An 18,148-nucleotide genomic window follows, 5' to 3' on the forward strand; every position below is an offset into this window, starting at 1 on the left:
TGCTTAAAACAATTTAAATTCTTTGTCATCTTAAGCCAAATTAATTGATGCTTCCAACTGTTTATCTAAGCTAGAAGGCTGAGCTGTTAGAGACAGGCATGAAGATGTATCACATCCCCCCTTGTTAGTACAAATTATGCAACATATCCACTTACACCTTTAAGAGCCTCTAGAGGAAAACGTTTTACCTGTCCGGCATTCTCATTAAATCCAGACACATCGCCCACTCACTCCTTCAGTCTGCCTCATCACAATCACTGGAGACCAATGCTGTTGATAGGAATGTGTTGTTAGCCATCATGTTTGCCTAGGACCTTATTAAAACCTCGGCATGTAAACATTAACACGTACTGCCGTCCCAAAAATCTCAGCTGTGGACATCAAACACATGTTTTATAGCTCATAATACTATTGGCTAATAATAGAAGCCTTTTGTGTACATAAACCTGTTGATAATTGTTACATTATGATGTAAGCTTGGACGTAACTTGAGATCTTGTTGAAACATAACAAGATTAACATTCAGATATGTTGGTTATGTTGCTGAGCACAGGTTGAGTCGATAACAGTCATTTTTAAGAAGGTTGCCAGACATTTTAATTGCTAAACAAAATCCCTGATAATATAAAAAAAAAATGAGATGGCAACATAAGAGATATCTGTAAAAGTGTGACTAAAAGAGCCTCTAAATCTTGATTTTTATTTACATGTACAGGCAAGAAAATATAAGTGAATTTGCATGTTTAAAAAAAGGACAGATGTTGCACACACGTTATTGCTAAGAATATTGAGAGGTGCTGTCTTACAGTCTCAAATGTACTATCATTTAAAGTTGTTGTAAAATAGCATGTAAGGGTGGCATCCTAGATACAGACCGTTGAACTCCTGCCCACATTTCTGCTGTTTTTAAGTGATTAAAAATTTGAACAATAAAAACAAAATGACAATTAAACCTTTTATAGAATAAAATATTTTGAAAGTTGGGTGTAAAATTTTGCAATCTACATCTTCCACCTGTCTTTAAATTCTGTTTACTGTCACATTATTTATCATACGCGAAGTCAACTTACTAAACAGCCAATTAAAACAATCAAAAGTTCACCTAAAAACAAAGAAAAAGATATAAGATCACAGGAAACCAATCTGTATGAAAGTTTATATAACAACCAAATCAAAGAAAATGCTTCACTGTTCTAACTTCTAGTCATATTCAATTCAAACTAAAGCTCATAGGATACCATTATATTTTGTTATGACCAAAACAATCACATTACGAGCATTTAAATGAACAACCAAACATATAAACAAAATAATCAAGATATACAATATATTGAGCTGAAGATATTCAAAAACGTATTTTTTTAGTATGAAGCACACAGTCAAGTGTTGTCCCAACAGAGTCAGTGTGTTTTTCAGCATGTCAGTGATAAAATTAACATGCTTTAAAAAGTCTTTTGGTCACAGTATTCACTCCACGACCAACTCAAACACCTCTGCCTCGTCAAACTCAGAGTTCATCTTTGCAGCCAGTGCGTCCAGCTCTGTGGAGTCTATCTGCTGGACCTTCCTCCTCCTCCTCTTCTCCTTCACCACAGCCACTCCAGGGATGTTTGTGTCCACCTCAGGTGCACAGTCATCCGCCTCGAGCAACGATGTAAACGAATTCAGTCCACTCAAGGATCCAGAAACCTCCAAAACTGGCTTGGATCGCCTGACCCTCTGGAACACCTCTGGGGTATTAAGCTTCTCAAAGCCGAAAAAGGTCTCTTTGGAGTCGGGGCTGTTGAAGGACTTTTCGCTGAGCCTGCTGTAGGACCGGCGCACTTTCTGTGACCACACCGCGTCCTCTTGATCCGCTGCTGGCTGTGGAGGACGGGAAGCGGGCGGCGGTGAAGAGGGGAGGATCGGTGAGGGCATAGCGGCCTTCTTCTTTTTGCTCGAGGAGGAACCTCCACGACCCGGGATAGCATCTGGGGTGGAGACCTTCGGCTTCTTCTGCTGGATGACGTTTGACCCCGATCGCCTCGGTGTGTTTTCTTTGTTGTTCTCCGACGGTGCAACTGTTTTCCTGGGTGCTATTTTCCTCACGGTGATGGAGCGTTTAACCAGCGCCATTTTTGTCGTAGCCTGAGGAGGAGAACTCAACCGCGGTGACCGTCTCCGCTGCGAGCCATTAATGTCATTTAATTCCGCCATGTTGTTTTTACGATCCAGTTCGTTCATACTGACCTTCTTTTCCCGGTGAAATGTTCAATTCCGTTTGATTTACTTTACAAATGCCAGAGGAGTGTCGCAACACGGGTGCCACAACAACAGCAGCAGCAGCAGTCCGCTCAAATTGCCCGCCCGAGTCGCGCAGAAAGGACGAACGCGTGTTTTCCGGTGACGTCGTCAGTCCGCGCCACGTAGCTCAAACTTTTGCTGTGTAATCTGCACAGACGAAGCATAGAGACGTCCGCATTTCACATAATTGTGTAAATCTTTCCGCTCCTACTTGTTTCACAGAATGGAATATTTAATTGGGATACAGGGACCTGATTTCGTCCTCGTCGCATCGGATAATGTGGCAGCCAGCAGCATCATTCAGATGAAACATGGTATGACAACGCGTTAGCTTAGCAGTTAGCCATTCAGCCGGGTGATTAAGCTACACCTGCTAACAGACCTGATTTCATAGTTCTTGTGCATTCTGTGCAAACTGGCGTTTGTTACTCACGAATAGTGCTTAAAAGTTTGCCTTCGTGTGGTGTAATGGATTTTAATGTGTCACTTCCTCTATTACCAGAATATATCCTCCAATTCTTTATTTTACCCGAGCTAGCAAAGCTAAATGTAGCTGTGAATAATTCGAGGAACTGTTAGCGATTAAACCTTTCTCATTCTGTTTTTGATAAGTTTAGATAATTGTGTTTCCATAACCGAAAACAGTATGTATAACACCATTGTCATGTAGTTTACGAAGTCAATCACATCTTATTTTACTTGTTTGAAAATCCAACTGAAGTTAGCAAAGTTAGCATCAACTGCCCAAACAGGCTTCTTGTCAGTGAAAGTGAAAGTAATAGCTGATGTAACGTAGCTCGTTCTGCTAGTCATCAAATGGCCACTTACAGAATTTATGAAGACACGGATAACAAACAAAATAATGCTCTTTGTTTTTCAGATTATGACAAGATGTTCAAACTCAGTGAGAAGATCTTGCTGTTGTGTGTTGGAGAGGCAGGAGACACGGTACAGTTTGCGGAGTACATCCAGAAGAATGTCCAGCTCTACAAAATGAGAAACGGTAAGGACCTCTAAGATGATCATTGTTCCATAAAACACTCCTCTCTCCTCCTCAGATGCCTCCAGTTTAACTGCAAAATGTCAACTTATTGATAGGGATGGTACTCTGAAGGAAAACTGCATTTGTTGAATACGCTTGTGTCTTTTTATTTCATTAGGTTATGAACTCAGTCCATCAGCGGCAGCAAACTTCACGCGAAAGAACCTTGCAGACTACCTTCGGAGCAGGGTAACTATCATATCCCGAATCCCCCCACTGGGGATCAATAAAGAATTCTCTTAAGGATCATCTTTATAATACACACAAAATACCAATCCTCTTTTATAACATAGTCTCTGAAATATTTTTTATGTTTATCTATCAACATTAAGTATCAGCTTTTCGCTGCCTGTAGTGTTATTAAGACAAATATCCTGGAGTGTCTCCATTAACTGAGTAGCAAACCGCTTTGAGGGCACTGTGAAGACTACGCATAGTTTACACAACATAACTGTTTGTAATAAAACTGAATTCAGTTTAAATATAACGGCTCAAATTATGAGTTGACAAATTGGTATCATTAACCTATGGAGGCACACTTAAAACTTTAGACCCTGTAGCCTCCAGCATGTAGTAAGTTGTTCACATAAACTGTAGAGATGTATCTGTCTTAAGCTGTTTGTCAGGTCAATACCATACAGTGATGGAATCCATTTGAATTATCGCATAAAAAGTGGATGTAAAAAGATGACCATATCAAGCTCGCATTGCTAAAGCATAAAAAAGCATTGGATGCTTTGTTAAGAATTTAATGTATTTATTTAAGCTTATATTATTTGAGACATCTTTAGAAAGATATTCTTTTATTTCTTCATTTTCTTCTGTTCCTAAACATTTGTCCTGTTGGCTATGATCTAAATGCTAGGGTCTTTTACTTTTAGCTCCTTAAACTGCCATCAGGTTCCCATAAAGCAGTGCTAGTACTTTGTGAGTATTGTTTTCTTATGCCCTGGGAAAATGTTGTAAATTTTAGTGAACAGTTAGAAGAGAGATGTTGCTATAATAATAACCATACCTAAACACTTGTTTGAGTTGATGAGTTCCTTTAAGAAACTTAAAGCTGCACACCATACATAACATAAAGAGACTTTTATGTACTTCTTTATTTTACTTCTTTCAACTTTATTGTACTTCTCCGCACCAGTTTGGGGTCTTCACAGATGATATCCTCTAAAATGAAAGCTTGAGGAATTGATAAAGAAAATACGATTCTTTCCAAAGCTTTCCAAAGGGCAAAGTGGATTTCAACAAACGTAAAAGAAGATAGTCCACACTCCTTAAAGTAACAATCTCAAACTTTTTCATTTAAATAAATGTCTTCTAAGTCAGTATCTATTGCCGAATGAGTTAAGACAATGGTGATTGAGCCTATGGCCCACTGATGAAAGCCTTTGCATTTGCTGTATATTGTATTTTTATGGACTGGGTGTCTGTGGCGACATTTGCAGAAAAAATCACAAGCGGCGCCCAGTTAGTGACGCGTTCTCCATCACCCAGCAGTGGTTGGTCTGCCAGAGAGGGTAGGCGGAGCTAAGGGGCTGCTCTTCCGCTCTCTGCAAGTGTTGCGAGTAAACAGTAATCTACTACGGCTGAACAAACAAAGAAAAGATCGATGACTACAGATACAACTTCAAAAATAAGTGAAAATCCAAAGAAAAAGAAACAAACTCGACGCTCACATTAAGTCGTAGACGTCTGGTTAAATTGGGATTAGTGCACTCGTAATTACCGATTCTCGCCAGTGGGAGGCGCTCAAGAGCACAACATATGAAACCTTCGATATTGTATCTTTAAATTCATTTTGTTTATTTATTCAGAATATCCTTTTTCTTAAAACATTTTATGCGTCACTAAATAAAACCGCTCCCTTGTCTCCGGGTGTGTCTTCAGGTTAGACATGCCAGATTTGATTTCATGTCACAAATATTGCAGCAGGCGTTCTCTGCCACTGTTTGAAATATGTAACTACACTTGCAACTGATTTCGGCTTGTCCTTGCCCTGATTCATACGATTTGAATGAGTTGTAGGGGTGATGTAGTCCGGCTTTTTCTTTGAACGTGTTCTCAGTTACCAACATTTTGCGTCTATTGAATTAATGTTAATTGATTCTCTGCATCACATAACATATTCCGACAACCTGCTTTATATCTATGCTTCTGAAATACCGTACACTATTACCTGTGTGCTTCAGCAACCCTACTGCAAAGACTTCTCGACGCCTGTTATCTTTGTATAATTTCTCAGTAGCTAATTAATCCCTGTACCAGTGGTCATCCTCTGAATTAAGCATATTCATCATGGAGTGATGAGTGAACATACCTATAAGAATTTTAATTCCTATTTTAACTTAATTACATTCCTCTGTAAGCATTTGTAATCTCATTTTGCTCCAGGGAACTAATGATAGAATCACAAATTAATTGTCATAAGTTAAAGTAATACTCGCTTCAAATTGAAGGTTTGGTAACCATATGTGGGAGGTTTACTCGGCCATGTCAAAAAATGTGTTTTAATTTGTGCTTGAAATGATTTCTTTTCAGCCAAAGCAGGAAATGATTCCCCTCCGACATTTACAGAGACCTCGCTCGTCTTCATGACGTATAAGAGATGTCGCATTAGTCTGAAGTTCATGTGGGAATTTATTCTCACTCGCAATTATACCCATGTTTGTGCCGTTCTCAGCTTGAGACATCCAAGCTGAACCAGGTGATGCATTTTGACAGAGCCAGGCACATTTGTCAGCTTGTTGTGAGTGGTGACGGAGGTTTCTCCCCCGCGAGAGTTCAAGGAAACACCTGAGCCTGCAGCACTGCCCCCACCCCCCCACCCCCAGTGCACACTTGCTTTAGGTATATTCTCAAAATATCAGAGTTTCTGACCTTCTACACCAAACATTTAACAAATACAAAAACTGTTAAAAAAACAAGTGAAGGTACAGAATTTTTCCTCAATACTTATGTAAGCTTGGATTTACAACCAGGTAATGTGAGCAGTTAATTCATCAGTTTGTGTGTAAGCGAGTTGGCTTGTTTATTTATGCCGAACACGTCTTGAGAATCTGCAGTGCTTTTTGAAATTATTATGTGTGTCCTTTAGGCGTTGCAGAGACCTGCAGAAGCAAAACACACTTTATACCCGGAAACGCAGCGTGAGACACATGAGCAAGAAGTAGATTTAGGTGCATTTATACTGTACACTGAAACAAGTTTGATACTTGTTAGGTATTTTACTGTTGGAGGACATTTTTCACTTGGATGTAAGTAAGTTGACTGCAACTGCCGATTAAATCCATTACAGATTATTCTGCATATTATTTTCACAATTAAAGTTGTAATCTAAAAGATCTCAGTTTTGTTCTCTTTGGCGCCACCTATGGCGATAAACGGTAATTGCGGGAGCACACTTCCCAGATATCCAGACAGTGCTGCATGCGTGACGTCCACGGTTGGCTCCGGTTGTACCTCTTGATTTTCCTCGCTGACGGTCGCTTTCCTTTTCAGACTGTTTGCTTCATCTGAGCGTCTGAGTTTGTTTCTTTTTCTTTGGATTTTCACTTATTGTTGAAGTTGTATCTGTAGTCATCCATCTTTTGTTTGTTTGTTCAGCCATAGTAGATTACTGTTTACTCGCAACACTTGCAGAGACCGGAAAAGCAGCCGCTTAGCTCCGCCTACCCTCTCTGACAGACCAACCACTGCTGGGTGATGGAAAACGTGTCACTAACTGGGCGCTGCTTGTGATTTGTTTTTCCACGAAGTCGCACCAGTCAGCCAGTCCATAATAATACTATATACTGCAAATGCTAAATCTTTCATCAGTGGGCGATAGGCTCTATCACCATTGTGTTACCTCATTCGGCGATAGATAGTGACTTAACAGACACTTATTAACATGAAAGTCTTCGAGATAATCACTTAAAAAGATTGATCATTTAGCCTCTAACAAATGTCAAGTTATCAAACATGATCATCATTTCCCAGAGCTGAAAGTTACTTCTTTAAATTGCTTTTTTTATTTGTCAAACCAGCAGTCTGAAACTCAAAGACAAGATGCAAATCCTAACATAGAAGAGGCTGGAATCAGGAAATCTTTGACCTTTTGCTTGAAAAATGACTAAATTTGTATTATTAAAATGGTATCAACTAAACAATAAATCAAGTTTTTGTTGCTGCCCTAAAGGTGAAGAATCACCAACTTAATTCTGGTTAAAAAAAATGAGATAATATTTAAATATGTCGAAGGATGTTTAACAATCCAAAAAAACCATGTGATCTGCTAAGGTAAGATAATATTACATTCTTGCTTTAAAAAGTGCTTAAATCCATTATCTAAGTAGTTGCAGATCCATTTTCTCTTGACTGAGTAATCAGTTGAATGACTAATTGTATCAGTCCTGCATGTGTAACATTAGTTTAACTTGTAGTGCACGCTTGCATATGTTTTAAGTCATAACCCCCCTTGCTCAAGTCGCGTCTGCTCCTCGAACCCGCACGTTGTGTCTCTTCCACTAATTTGTTAAGAGCAGTGCAGCCGCTGCTTGTCACAATAGCAGAAGGGTGAAAATAATTACAAAAAACAATTAGTGTGGCAGAGGAGGGAATGTGGGACACATCGAACGGGGGATAGGGGGAGAGCAGGAGAGGAGGGAGGAGGAGGAGGATCGGGGCTCCCAGGGGGGAGAAACAAGCAGGCCCGGTAGACGAGCGTACACAGAGCGGAGTGTGAGAACGAGTAGGAGTCAACATACACACACAAACACAATACGCAGCCCGCTCACAGAGGGACCTATAGGATCAGCATCGTTTTTATTCTGTCAAGGTTGTACGTGTTGGAGGATAACATTTATATTCATGTCTTGCCATAAGCTGCGAGTGTATCGTTATTTTTCGTGCCTCACGGTTATGAATTTGGTTTTATGAGTGCAGGATTTACTAATGCTGCGTCCTCAGGAGTGCTCAGAAAGTGAAGCAATAGCACTTTCTCCTCTGCATCCCACACCTTCCTGCAGCTATGCTCCTCTCACATTCATCAACCTCCAGAGTACGTGGACATTTGCAAATTATGTTGTATAAACAGGTTTTTTTATGGTGGTATTTTTTTTACTTTTTTTTACCCCCAGAACATCTTGAGTATGTAGAATATGTAATGCGAGTTGTCCATTTCAATGTGAGACTGAGAGAAATCTTCTGCTAAAGCCTTGAATCGTTTAATATCAACTACAAGTTGCACTTTTTAGCGGTACGTATCAGCGTCTTGTGTGAGCATTATTTAACTTAAGTATTATTTTCATCATCAGTCTACATACTTAACTACATTATAGAATAATTGTTAAGGTCTACAAAGTTTCAAGAAATACTTCAAAATGGCCAATGTGAATTTCAGAAAGTACTGGAAATTGACTGGACTTATTGTTTAAAACATCACTTAAACCACCGTCCTGATCGCTTTATAAATGTTTTATTATTAAACAATAATGTGTAATATTGCACTTTCTGTATGTTCCATCAACACTTGTGTTGCTGTCTGGCTTGACACGATTAAACTGTCCAAAACAGGTGCGCTGTTTTAGCTCAGTTGGTAAAGCAGGCACCCATATACAGGCTACAGTCCTCGACGCACTGACTGTAGGTTCTACTCACGGTCTGCCGATCATTTGGTGCATGTCTACTCCCCACATTTCCTGTCGATCTTCAGCTATCCTGTCGAATGAAGGCAAAAAGCCAAAGAAATTATCTTTTAAGAATAAAAAAATAACTAAAATAATAGAATAAACAAAATTATTCTTTAAACTCTAAAAATGTCACTACAACCTTCCGTAATCACTTTGCCTCACAGTCTTCAACATTTTTCAAAGCATCGCAGATCAGGCACAAATCTTTCTGTAGTAAAAAAACAATCAAGAAAGTTCCTCTTGCATAAATAAAGACTAAATAATAAAGAAACAATCTATATGAAACACTGTTAGCAAGCTTCTCAATTCTTTTCATCCCTCGCTGTCATTTTAATAAATATAAAGTCTTCCAGAAACCTGATATTCTTTTTGGCTGACTGCCGGGGTCAGCCCTACACACGGGTCTGCATGTGACTGACTGACTGACTGACGGTACTTTCACAGCCGTAGAGACAGAGAGTTGCGACATCGCAATGGCGGATCATGGAGCATATTGGACCTCCACTGACGCGACTCTCTGTCTATACGTCTCTGGATACTTTGTTCAGGGAGTATGCGGGGCTACTCCTCCGCTGCTCGTCCACTGTCCTCACCTACGTCCGCAGCGCGCACCTGCTTTTAAACACGTCGTCATCGGCCTCATAAGGACAGTCCTTGTAACACATTGCCCACAAAAGCGCACATTGACCTGATGTCAACCACATACTAGGTTTTGACCTAGTCTTGTTTTTTATGTATTACATTTTTCAATACAACAGAGGGTACATGAATACAAATCAAGTTTATCCCCATCTCCCCGATTATTACCCTCCCCCTATTAGACTCAGCCCTCCCGAGTACCCCCCCGTCCCCAGAAAACATTCAGGAGAAAGTTTCAATCAAGCTGATCCAAATTGAGCCAGGTAAAGCAAACAAAACAAACACAAAAACACCAACAACCAAAAGCCTGATATTCTAGAATAATCTAATATATTCCATAATGATCACAAACATTCAAAGAATCGATAATAAAACAGTTGTGTTGTTCTGTCTGCAGAACTTTTAAAAACAAAACATTTCCAGCAACATTCAACATGTTCGGCGTAGATAAACTTTGACACCACGAGCAGGTTTCTGAAGCGGAGATGAAGCTCATTTGTTGACTAAAACAAAATGTTTATTTTTTTAAAAAGCGCCTGTAGTCAGAGCTGCGTTCTTTGTCTGGGGGAACTGGCTGCATATGTTTGAGTTCATTTTAATTAATCTGATTAAATCATTGCAGATTAAAGTTTAGCCCAGACAGAGAGGAGAGATAATGATCTGCTTTTGTACATCCAATCTCTTTATTTCTTTCTCTACTATACTTAAATCATCTTCTGAACCCCCCCGACCCCCCGAAAAAATTCATAATGTGATCCCACTGGCATGTCCAGACCCCTAGGTTAAAAACCACTGGCTGATAAATTAATCAGTGGTATATTGTTAATTCTGACGGCCTTATTCCTGCAGGATAAATTACAGATGAGTCCTTTAGTCTGAAAGACGTCATACCCGAGTGGCTGCAGACCTCCGGGAGGTGTAGTTAGCTAAAGTCAGCAGAGCATGTTGGCGCAGAGTGAGCGAAACCCCCCGTTCACATACGACTGTGCGCTGCTTACCAGCCCGCCGTCCACAAAAACAACTCTGTAACCTCTGGAGTACAGCGTTCACTCAGGCTTTAGAGAGGAGAGACAACACAAAAAAAAATCACCTGAGGCCTCGGCTCTGCTGCATGCATATCAGCGATGATACACATGAAATTCACCAATAAGCAGAACAACAACCGCAAAGTTTTAGGGGCATAAAAACTCAGCATCTGCTCTGCTTCTGTTTGTTTTAGCTGACTGACTGATGAGCTGTAATATTGGCTTAAATTGACGATAAATACAGATTAAAATTGATGTTGGATTGACAGGTGTAGCGGGACGAGTAGATGTAGGAGGCATGTCTTTTTTGGATTTAATTAGGAGCTAAAAGCAACCATTAATTTTTGTCTAAAGGTGAATTTCGTGCTCCAAGGTTTGCCAGAGAAGTTGAAATTTTCAGCCTGTAAAGTTTTAGCTGTGTATTTTGGGGTTTCTCTGTAAGTAATGGCAGCAACAGTTAGCCTCTGTGCTGCTGCGTAGATCTACAGCTGGCCCCATATGGGTTTGTAAGATATTTTGTAGCACGGGCACACGATGGGCACAAATAATTACTGGTGCCATATTGCACACGGCTCCCCTGCTCCTGCACAGATGAACAATTAATACAGCAGATTGAGGAGAAATGCCAATAAAGAGAACACGCCCCGGGGCAGGGTGCAAAAATAGGGGGAGGGTAGGAGGGAGGGAGGGAGTGCTGGAACGTGGAAGAGGAGAGTTTGGGGATGAGTTTGTGATGGTTTTCAGCAGCCTGACCTTAATTTGTGTCACAACTAAAGCAGGTTTTTGCTCTGAATTTTGTTCTCTGAACATCTTTTAACGAGTATTGTAACATTTTGGGAAATATACTTATCAACTTTCTTGCCGAGAGTTAGCTGAGAAGATTGATACCACACTCATGTATGTTTACTTAATATGAAGCTAGCACCAGAACCAGTTAGCTTAGCATAATAACTGGAAACAAGGTGAAGCAGTTAGCCTGGCTCTGCCAAAAAAACTGTGAAAAATGTCGATTAGTGTTTCCCAAAGCCCTAGATGACTTGCTTAAATATCTAAGATATTAAATTTACTCAATCAGAGAATTTTTACCTTTTTTTCTAAATATCAAACCTTATCAAAATGCTACTTATTGATAAATTATTGCAGCTCTATTTGTAAGCCTTATTTACGAGTTAAATCCCTCTTTTTAACCAAGCTAACAGTGTAAAAGCTTCACATTGTAGTTTTTTCTGGATGTTATTCCAGACTGAAAAGGGCCAGGCTAGCAGTTTCCCCCTGTTTCCAGTCTTTGTGCTAAGCTAAGCTAAGCGACTGCTGACGCCAGCTAGATTTTACAGAAGACACAACCGTGCTACTGATCTTGTAATCTAGCTCTGTGCAGGGATGCAAAACGAGTACTTATTTATTAATCAGGTTCCACTCCTGAAGGAAAGTAGGTTTGTCTGCTGTAAGGCGATGGTTACAGCACACAGGTGAAGCTTTTGTTTTGTTGCACAGCGGTCGTCTCGTTTGGCTGAGGGCGCAGAATCACAGCGGGGGGACCAAACATATGAAGAAAAAACATATGTGTATTGTTTGCATGTGAACCTGGGTGTGAGTTCAGGTGGCTGGGTTAACAAGCTGCCGGCTTCCCTCTGAGGTGACATGGGAAGGGAAGGTTATTTTGATGCCAAGTCCATATTATTGTTACATTGTAACCAGTGAGACAGGTGTGCGGTGGGTGGGGGTGACGCCACTGGGGCGTTAGCAAGCTCACAGAGGAGTTAAAGCACACACACGTAAACACACACACTAAGATATTCATCCTGAGATTTACGCCTGTTGTGCACATGCACAAACACACTGTTTCTCTTTCTCACGTGTGTGTGTGTGTGTGTGTGTGTGTGTGTGTGCTTCAAACCGTCGTTAACACACAGACTAAAGCCTACTCCACAGGGAGCACACCGATCCTCATTGCCCTTGTGGCAAACGCGGCGCCAACACACACACACACACAAGTCACAGAAATAAGCAGGTCGGCAGAGAGATGAAATGAAATGAGAGGGCAGGTGTAGATCACAACTCTCCTGGCATCATATGAATCATATTTTACTCATTGAAAACACAACATCACATTTTTTTTGTTGCATTTTAATCAAAAACTGCTGCACTTCTTCTACCTCCATCAAGAATTTAGGCCGTAAGTTGTTTTTAAATCCCCCAAAATTGTCTTGCTTTGAAGGGATTTTTTAAAACGGGGGAACAGTGGCGAAGAGAGAAAATTAGTGTTTTGGAGGAAGAGAAGGGAGAAGAGGCTGCGAGCATAAAAGATGTAATTTAAAAAGAGAAGATGAGGGGGGAGGAAGGGGCAAGAGAAACGACTTTAGAAGTTTTTAATGAGCCCTGGCGCTACTCCAGGGCACGGGGTGAAGGCGGAGGAGAGGGGGGAGGGAGTTAAAGAAGGGATGGGGAGGGCGCGATGGAGGGAGCAACAGGGGTGCTGACTCCCGGCAGATGTCACACTGCCTGTGACACCCTGAAACACACACACACCCTCATTTACCTTCTCTGTCCTATGACGCCCTTTCACCTCTCCTCTCCCTCCACTCCTCCTCCTGCTGTCTCATGGCTGTTTATGCTGCGTTAATGTTGCCCCATGTGTGCGTCACCTCATGTCTTTGCCAAATTAGGAGCAATCTATTTGGGCGAAGTTGGGAGAAGTTGTACTTTTCAAGTGCAAAGATTTTTAAGAAGTGGTTAATGAAATTCTTAAAGGGGCCGTATCTTTTGAATGCATATTCTCATGTTTTCATGGGTTTCACATTTTTGGCTGTTTATTGTTCACAGTGAAAAAGTGAAAGCCTCTGAAATGGGCCGTTCAGGACGGCTGCAGGTTTCTACGTAGAACCTTGATTTCACTGAAATCAACCAATCGTCATTCACCTCAGGCTGCCTTCTCGTACGAGCTTGTAGTCGAGTCGTCGTCAAGATTTCAGCTCACCATTCCCATACCTCCTGGCCATTCTGGCTCGTACAGGCCGAATAACCGATACTAGAGCAGCCACGTTTTCTACAACTTTGGACTGACGGTGCAGTGCCGCCACTCCACGACGTGCGGGAGGGGCTATGCGGTCACTCCAAATAGTGTGGCTAAGTTCTGACCTTTTGAATGGCAAAATGGCTCGTTCGTTTCAGGAGGAAGGAGAGACTTTTAAAACGAAGCAACGTGATTAAAAAACACATTAGAATAATAGAAAATTGATTGCATAGCTAAAATATGTCCTCCTTTAAGAGAAGACAATTAAATATGTAAGGTGAAGTCTGCCGTATAAGATGTTGGCACCTCTAACTGGAGAGAAGAAGTAACTATTTAAACGCATAAATCATGCACTGTGACAGCTTACTACTTGAAGCATATTCAGCTTCGGTGATGCTGAGTGAGTCTAGATTTCCTCAGATTCTGGTAAATGGACAATCCTCTATTACACATAAATATCAAGAACACCACTCACTGTGTGAAAACTTCTGATCGTCTGTGATGCTAAAGCAGCTTTCCTTGAGTGAGGCTGGAGTGAGGATTCAGACTAAAACGGCCCCTAGTTTAGATGAGCTGCTCCCAGAGAGGAATATAACATGAATCAGGTCCAGTTGGAGGAACACATTGACACCTGAACACTGCACAACTGCATGTCATAACAACTGCAACTCTCTTGTCATGGTGATCATCAGATTGACAGTAGAAATACTGTCATGTTACAAAGTTATCTACCAGGAATGGTAGCTTCCATGGACGAGATTGAGCGACTTAACAACTTGGCATAGTTCAACCCCGTTTTTGTTTTTGCAAAAATTTAAATGAGCTTCATGAATGTAGCTTGATGATATTTAACTTCATTTGGCAGCTTGTTAGCGTTGAGCACAGTGTCCTCCGTAGTTGCGGTGTGTTGCTACACAATTAATTACGTAGGAGGTACATGTAAACTAAGTGGGCGGTATTATGAAAGTTACTTACTTACTTAGTTATTTTTAATGTTTATTTTTTGAGCCTTTTATGCCTTTTTTTTTTCTTTTTTTTTTAGAGAGAGAGGGCAGTGGATACTTTTGAGAGTGGGGGATGACACGCAGCAAAGGGCCGAGGGTGGAAATTAAACCCGCGGCCGCTGAATCAAGGACTGTGGCCTCTGTATTTTGGACGCATGATTTAACAGCTGAGCTAAACCAAGACCCTCAATGCAGAACTTTAAGTCTGTTTTAATAAAAGACACTATTGCATCATGGGAAATGTAGTGTGTTGAGGGCTTTACCCACACAATGAACTACATTTTTCCTTGACTGCTGCAGCTTTAATTTTTCATCATTTTATTTTTAAACCAGTCTGTTATGTGTCCCTCAATGTTATGGAAGTTCATTAGCTTATCACTGAAGTACCCCTTTAAGAAAGTAAAAGGATTTCACTCTTTGTTGCTTAAGATGGAAATGGTTATATTTATTTATTCTTAGAGGATTGGTTGTAAAGAGGTCGTCCTTTTTTTGGTCTAAAATCTTTTATGTGGATTCTCGTTTAAACATTGGAAGGTTTAAATACATGTGATTTTGTAGCATGTGCTCCACTGTGTACTGATAGCTGATTATCCGTTTCACAATACACAAACCCTCAAAGTGATGGCAAACATTTCTCAAACCCCTTTTAAAACCCTTCTTATACATCTGAATGTTAATCCTCCTCTCTCTCTCCCTCCCTCCCGTCTCCAGACTCCTTATCATGTGAACCTGTTGCTGGCGGGCTACGATGACACAGACGGCCCGGGTCTCTACTACATGGACTACCTGTCTTCCCTGGCCAAGGCCCCCTTCGCTGCCCACGGCTACGGAGCCTTCCTCACTCTCTCCATCCTCGACCGGCACTACAGACCAGGTCAGAGAAATACCTCGCACATGTATTTTTCTGTTTATTGTTCCCGTGAGACGAGCCGGAAAGACAATTGTATTGCCAGTAGAGTGTTAAATATGTTTCCTCTGTTTGTTTGAATCCAGTTTGTCTCTACCAGCACCTTTTTCTGCCATTTCTTGTCAATCTCATTTTTCTCCTGTGTTTTTGTTGTAGATCTGACCCGAGAAGAGGCCATGGATCTGCTGAAGAAGTGCGTCGAGGAAGTGAGTGAAAGAATTTCCTCGTTCATAAGAATAATAAGTATCTTATTTAATTGTTTATTATGTTACTCGGCCGCTCAGATTGCAGCTTAGCTCTGCAAAAGTTTCCTCAAATCTTTTTAAAATTATAAACAAATTAACTCTTACTTGGCTCAAATATTTGCTCTTATAACTCTGAATCCACAGCACATACAATACAAAATATACTATAACCTGCTACTGTTACTGTACTATTAATATATTATTTCTTTATATTTAGTTTCTTTTCTTGCTCTGAGCTTTGCCATAACCTCCCCCACCATTGTTATCTCAACTAATATTCTTAATACTTTTTTAGTACCCTGCTTTTTTTCCAAGTAGTTTTTTATTTCTTTATTTATATATTTAGGTTTTTGAAGAATTGTACAAACCTCACACAGCAACACAAGCCAACAATAGAAATTGCTCACACTACCTAAAGATAACCTGAAGATAAATAAACAGACGATTAAAAATATGCTCAGAGCTTAATTAAAATATATATGTAACTAATTAAAGTAAGTAAAACAAAAATGAGAGAAAGAAATAATAATCATAAATAGACTGGTCTTTAAAGACACTTTTGAGGTGAAATTAGAGAGTTGAAGTGAGAAGAGAGATTCTCCGTGTAATAGATAAAGGGCTGCCATATTTTTAAGGAGAAAACAAGTGTTTTATTCTTTAGTGAGAAAGTTATTCCTTCCGACTAGCCGACTAGCACGATAGATCTATCGTCTCAGTACTTTTAAACCCTTGTTGTGTGACACAGCGGTCTAAAAGAAATGCCATGTCGACCCTTTAATTGTCCCTTAAATATGAAAGAATTGACAATAAGTTGACTTTGACCATGAGCGGTTCTTTAGTTCAGCCTGCAACGTATTTGACCTCCAGAAATAAGCCGACAGGAGAGCTGCCAGCTTTCATAAAAGTGTTTTCATGTAAAGAATTGAACATTTTATTTCTATTTATTCATTGATATTCAATTCAATCTGCTTATAGTCAAACCAGAGTTCTCATAGCAGATCATTACAGATACCTTCTACACTTCTTAAGCCCACCAGAGGAGGAAAAAATTAGACTGTGTAAAAAATCTTGGAATCATTGCGGATCGGTACTTTAGATAGATGAGTGACAAGCTCAAAAAAGCTTGTTAAAGCACTTTCTTTGTGGCTAGGTGTCGAGAGTTAATAGTTGGTATTCCACGTTATATTTTTATTATATATAATCTGATTCTCTGTCTGTATTTAACCTTCTCTGGTTTGTGCATCCATCCTGCTTTCTGTGCCTGTATTTTAATACTTCTCCCTCTGTCTTGTCTCTTTCTCCCTCCCGCAGCTGAGCAAGCGCTTCATCCTCAACCTCCCCTCCTTCAACGTCCGTTTGATTGACAAGGAGGGCATCCATGACCTGGAGAAGCTCACCTCTGGCGCCAAGTGACCGCTCACTGCTTGACTACCAACCCTCACGCCCTCGATTCTCTCTCTCTCCTCTTTTTTTTTTTTTTGTACCGTTGACCTCCTTGCTCTTTCTGTTCCAATAAAAAGTGACACACAGTTGAGATACAAGCTCTTTGTCCCTGTGGTGCTTTCTGGTTGCTCTCTAGTCTGCTCATCTGCACATCGAAAGAGAACAGCCTCCTGGCTGTGTACTTTTGCACTTGTACTCAGTGAGTGTGCGTAATGTACACACTGCTCATGCTTGTACACGTGTAACAAAACACGCATGCACATATAGTGTTACTTTATAAATGGAAGAGTTTTCTTGTAGAATTTTATTTCCCTGATTGACCAAACTCCATAGAAATATTTGCCATTTTTGCTGTAAAGTCAAGAAAATCTAGTTAGTTTAAATCCTGTTGGAGGACACTGTGCGTTTAAGATGTTGTATTGTTTTAGAGGAATACAGCTGCATGACTTACAAATTTGACTCCATATCTAAATGAATATATGCTCGCTACTGTATGTTCAAAACAAGGTAATTGTTTTCTAACTTTTTAGCAAAAAATCTGACTTGTAGCATCGATGCTAATAATAGCAGTGTTTCCTTGTAGTCAATTAAAACATGACAAAATGTGGCCTGAAAAAAAATTACCATAAAGTAGTATCAACACCTCTGACGCAGTGTCGGTAAATGAATAAACATAACCTGCGCAGAGTTGGCATCAGCTGCACATCTAATGAAGCAGGTTAGGTTGTGCAGGTGTTCTGATTGTGATTCAGTCTGTGTGCCTCAGCCGGGTTCTCAGAAACTAATCCAGGTTTGCCTCGGGAAATATATATATTTTAAATAGTGTACTTGTTATTTTTTTTTTAGAGCCTGTTTATTTCACCACCAACTGATAC

The 18,148-nt window shown here is 40.3% G+C and overlaps 2 protein-coding genes across 2 annotated transcripts; one reads left to right on the plus strand and one right to left on the minus strand.

Moving 5' to 3' along the window:
* Nucleotides 1–671: 671 nt before the first annotated feature.
* Nucleotides 672–2,305, minus strand: cdca5 (cell division cycle associated 5). The gene has a single exon (XM_069681892.1). The coding sequence runs from the start codon at nt 2,221–2,223 to the stop codon at nt 1,468–1,470; it is 756 nt and encodes a 251-aa protein (XP_069537993.1). The 5' UTR covers nt 2,224–2,305; the 3' UTR covers nt 672–1,467.
* Nucleotides 2,306–2,407: 102 nt separating this feature from the next.
* On the plus strand, nt 2,408–17,371 carry psmb2 (proteasome 20S subunit beta 2). Its single transcript, XM_069681499.1, has 6 exons — nt 2,408–2,597; nt 3,164–3,286; nt 3,444–3,514; nt 15,390–15,552; nt 15,742–15,791; nt 17,142–17,371. Exons 1-6 carry the CDS (start codon nt 2,507–2,509, stop codon nt 17,241–17,243), a joined length of 600 nt encoding a protein of 199 aa, XP_069537600.1. The 5' UTR covers nt 2,408–2,506; the 3' UTR covers nt 17,244–17,371.
* The last annotated feature ends 777 nt before the right edge of the window (nt 17,372–18,148 follow it).

This window comes from Semicossyphus pulcher, unplaced genomic scaffold, assembly GCF_022749685.1.
Source record: "Semicossyphus pulcher isolate SPU_LCO1_2020_fin unplaced genomic scaffold, fSemPul1.0.p SCAF_5, whole genome shotgun sequence".
Lineage (NCBI taxonomy): Eukaryota > Metazoa > Chordata > Actinopteri > Labriformes > Labridae > Semicossyphus > Semicossyphus pulcher.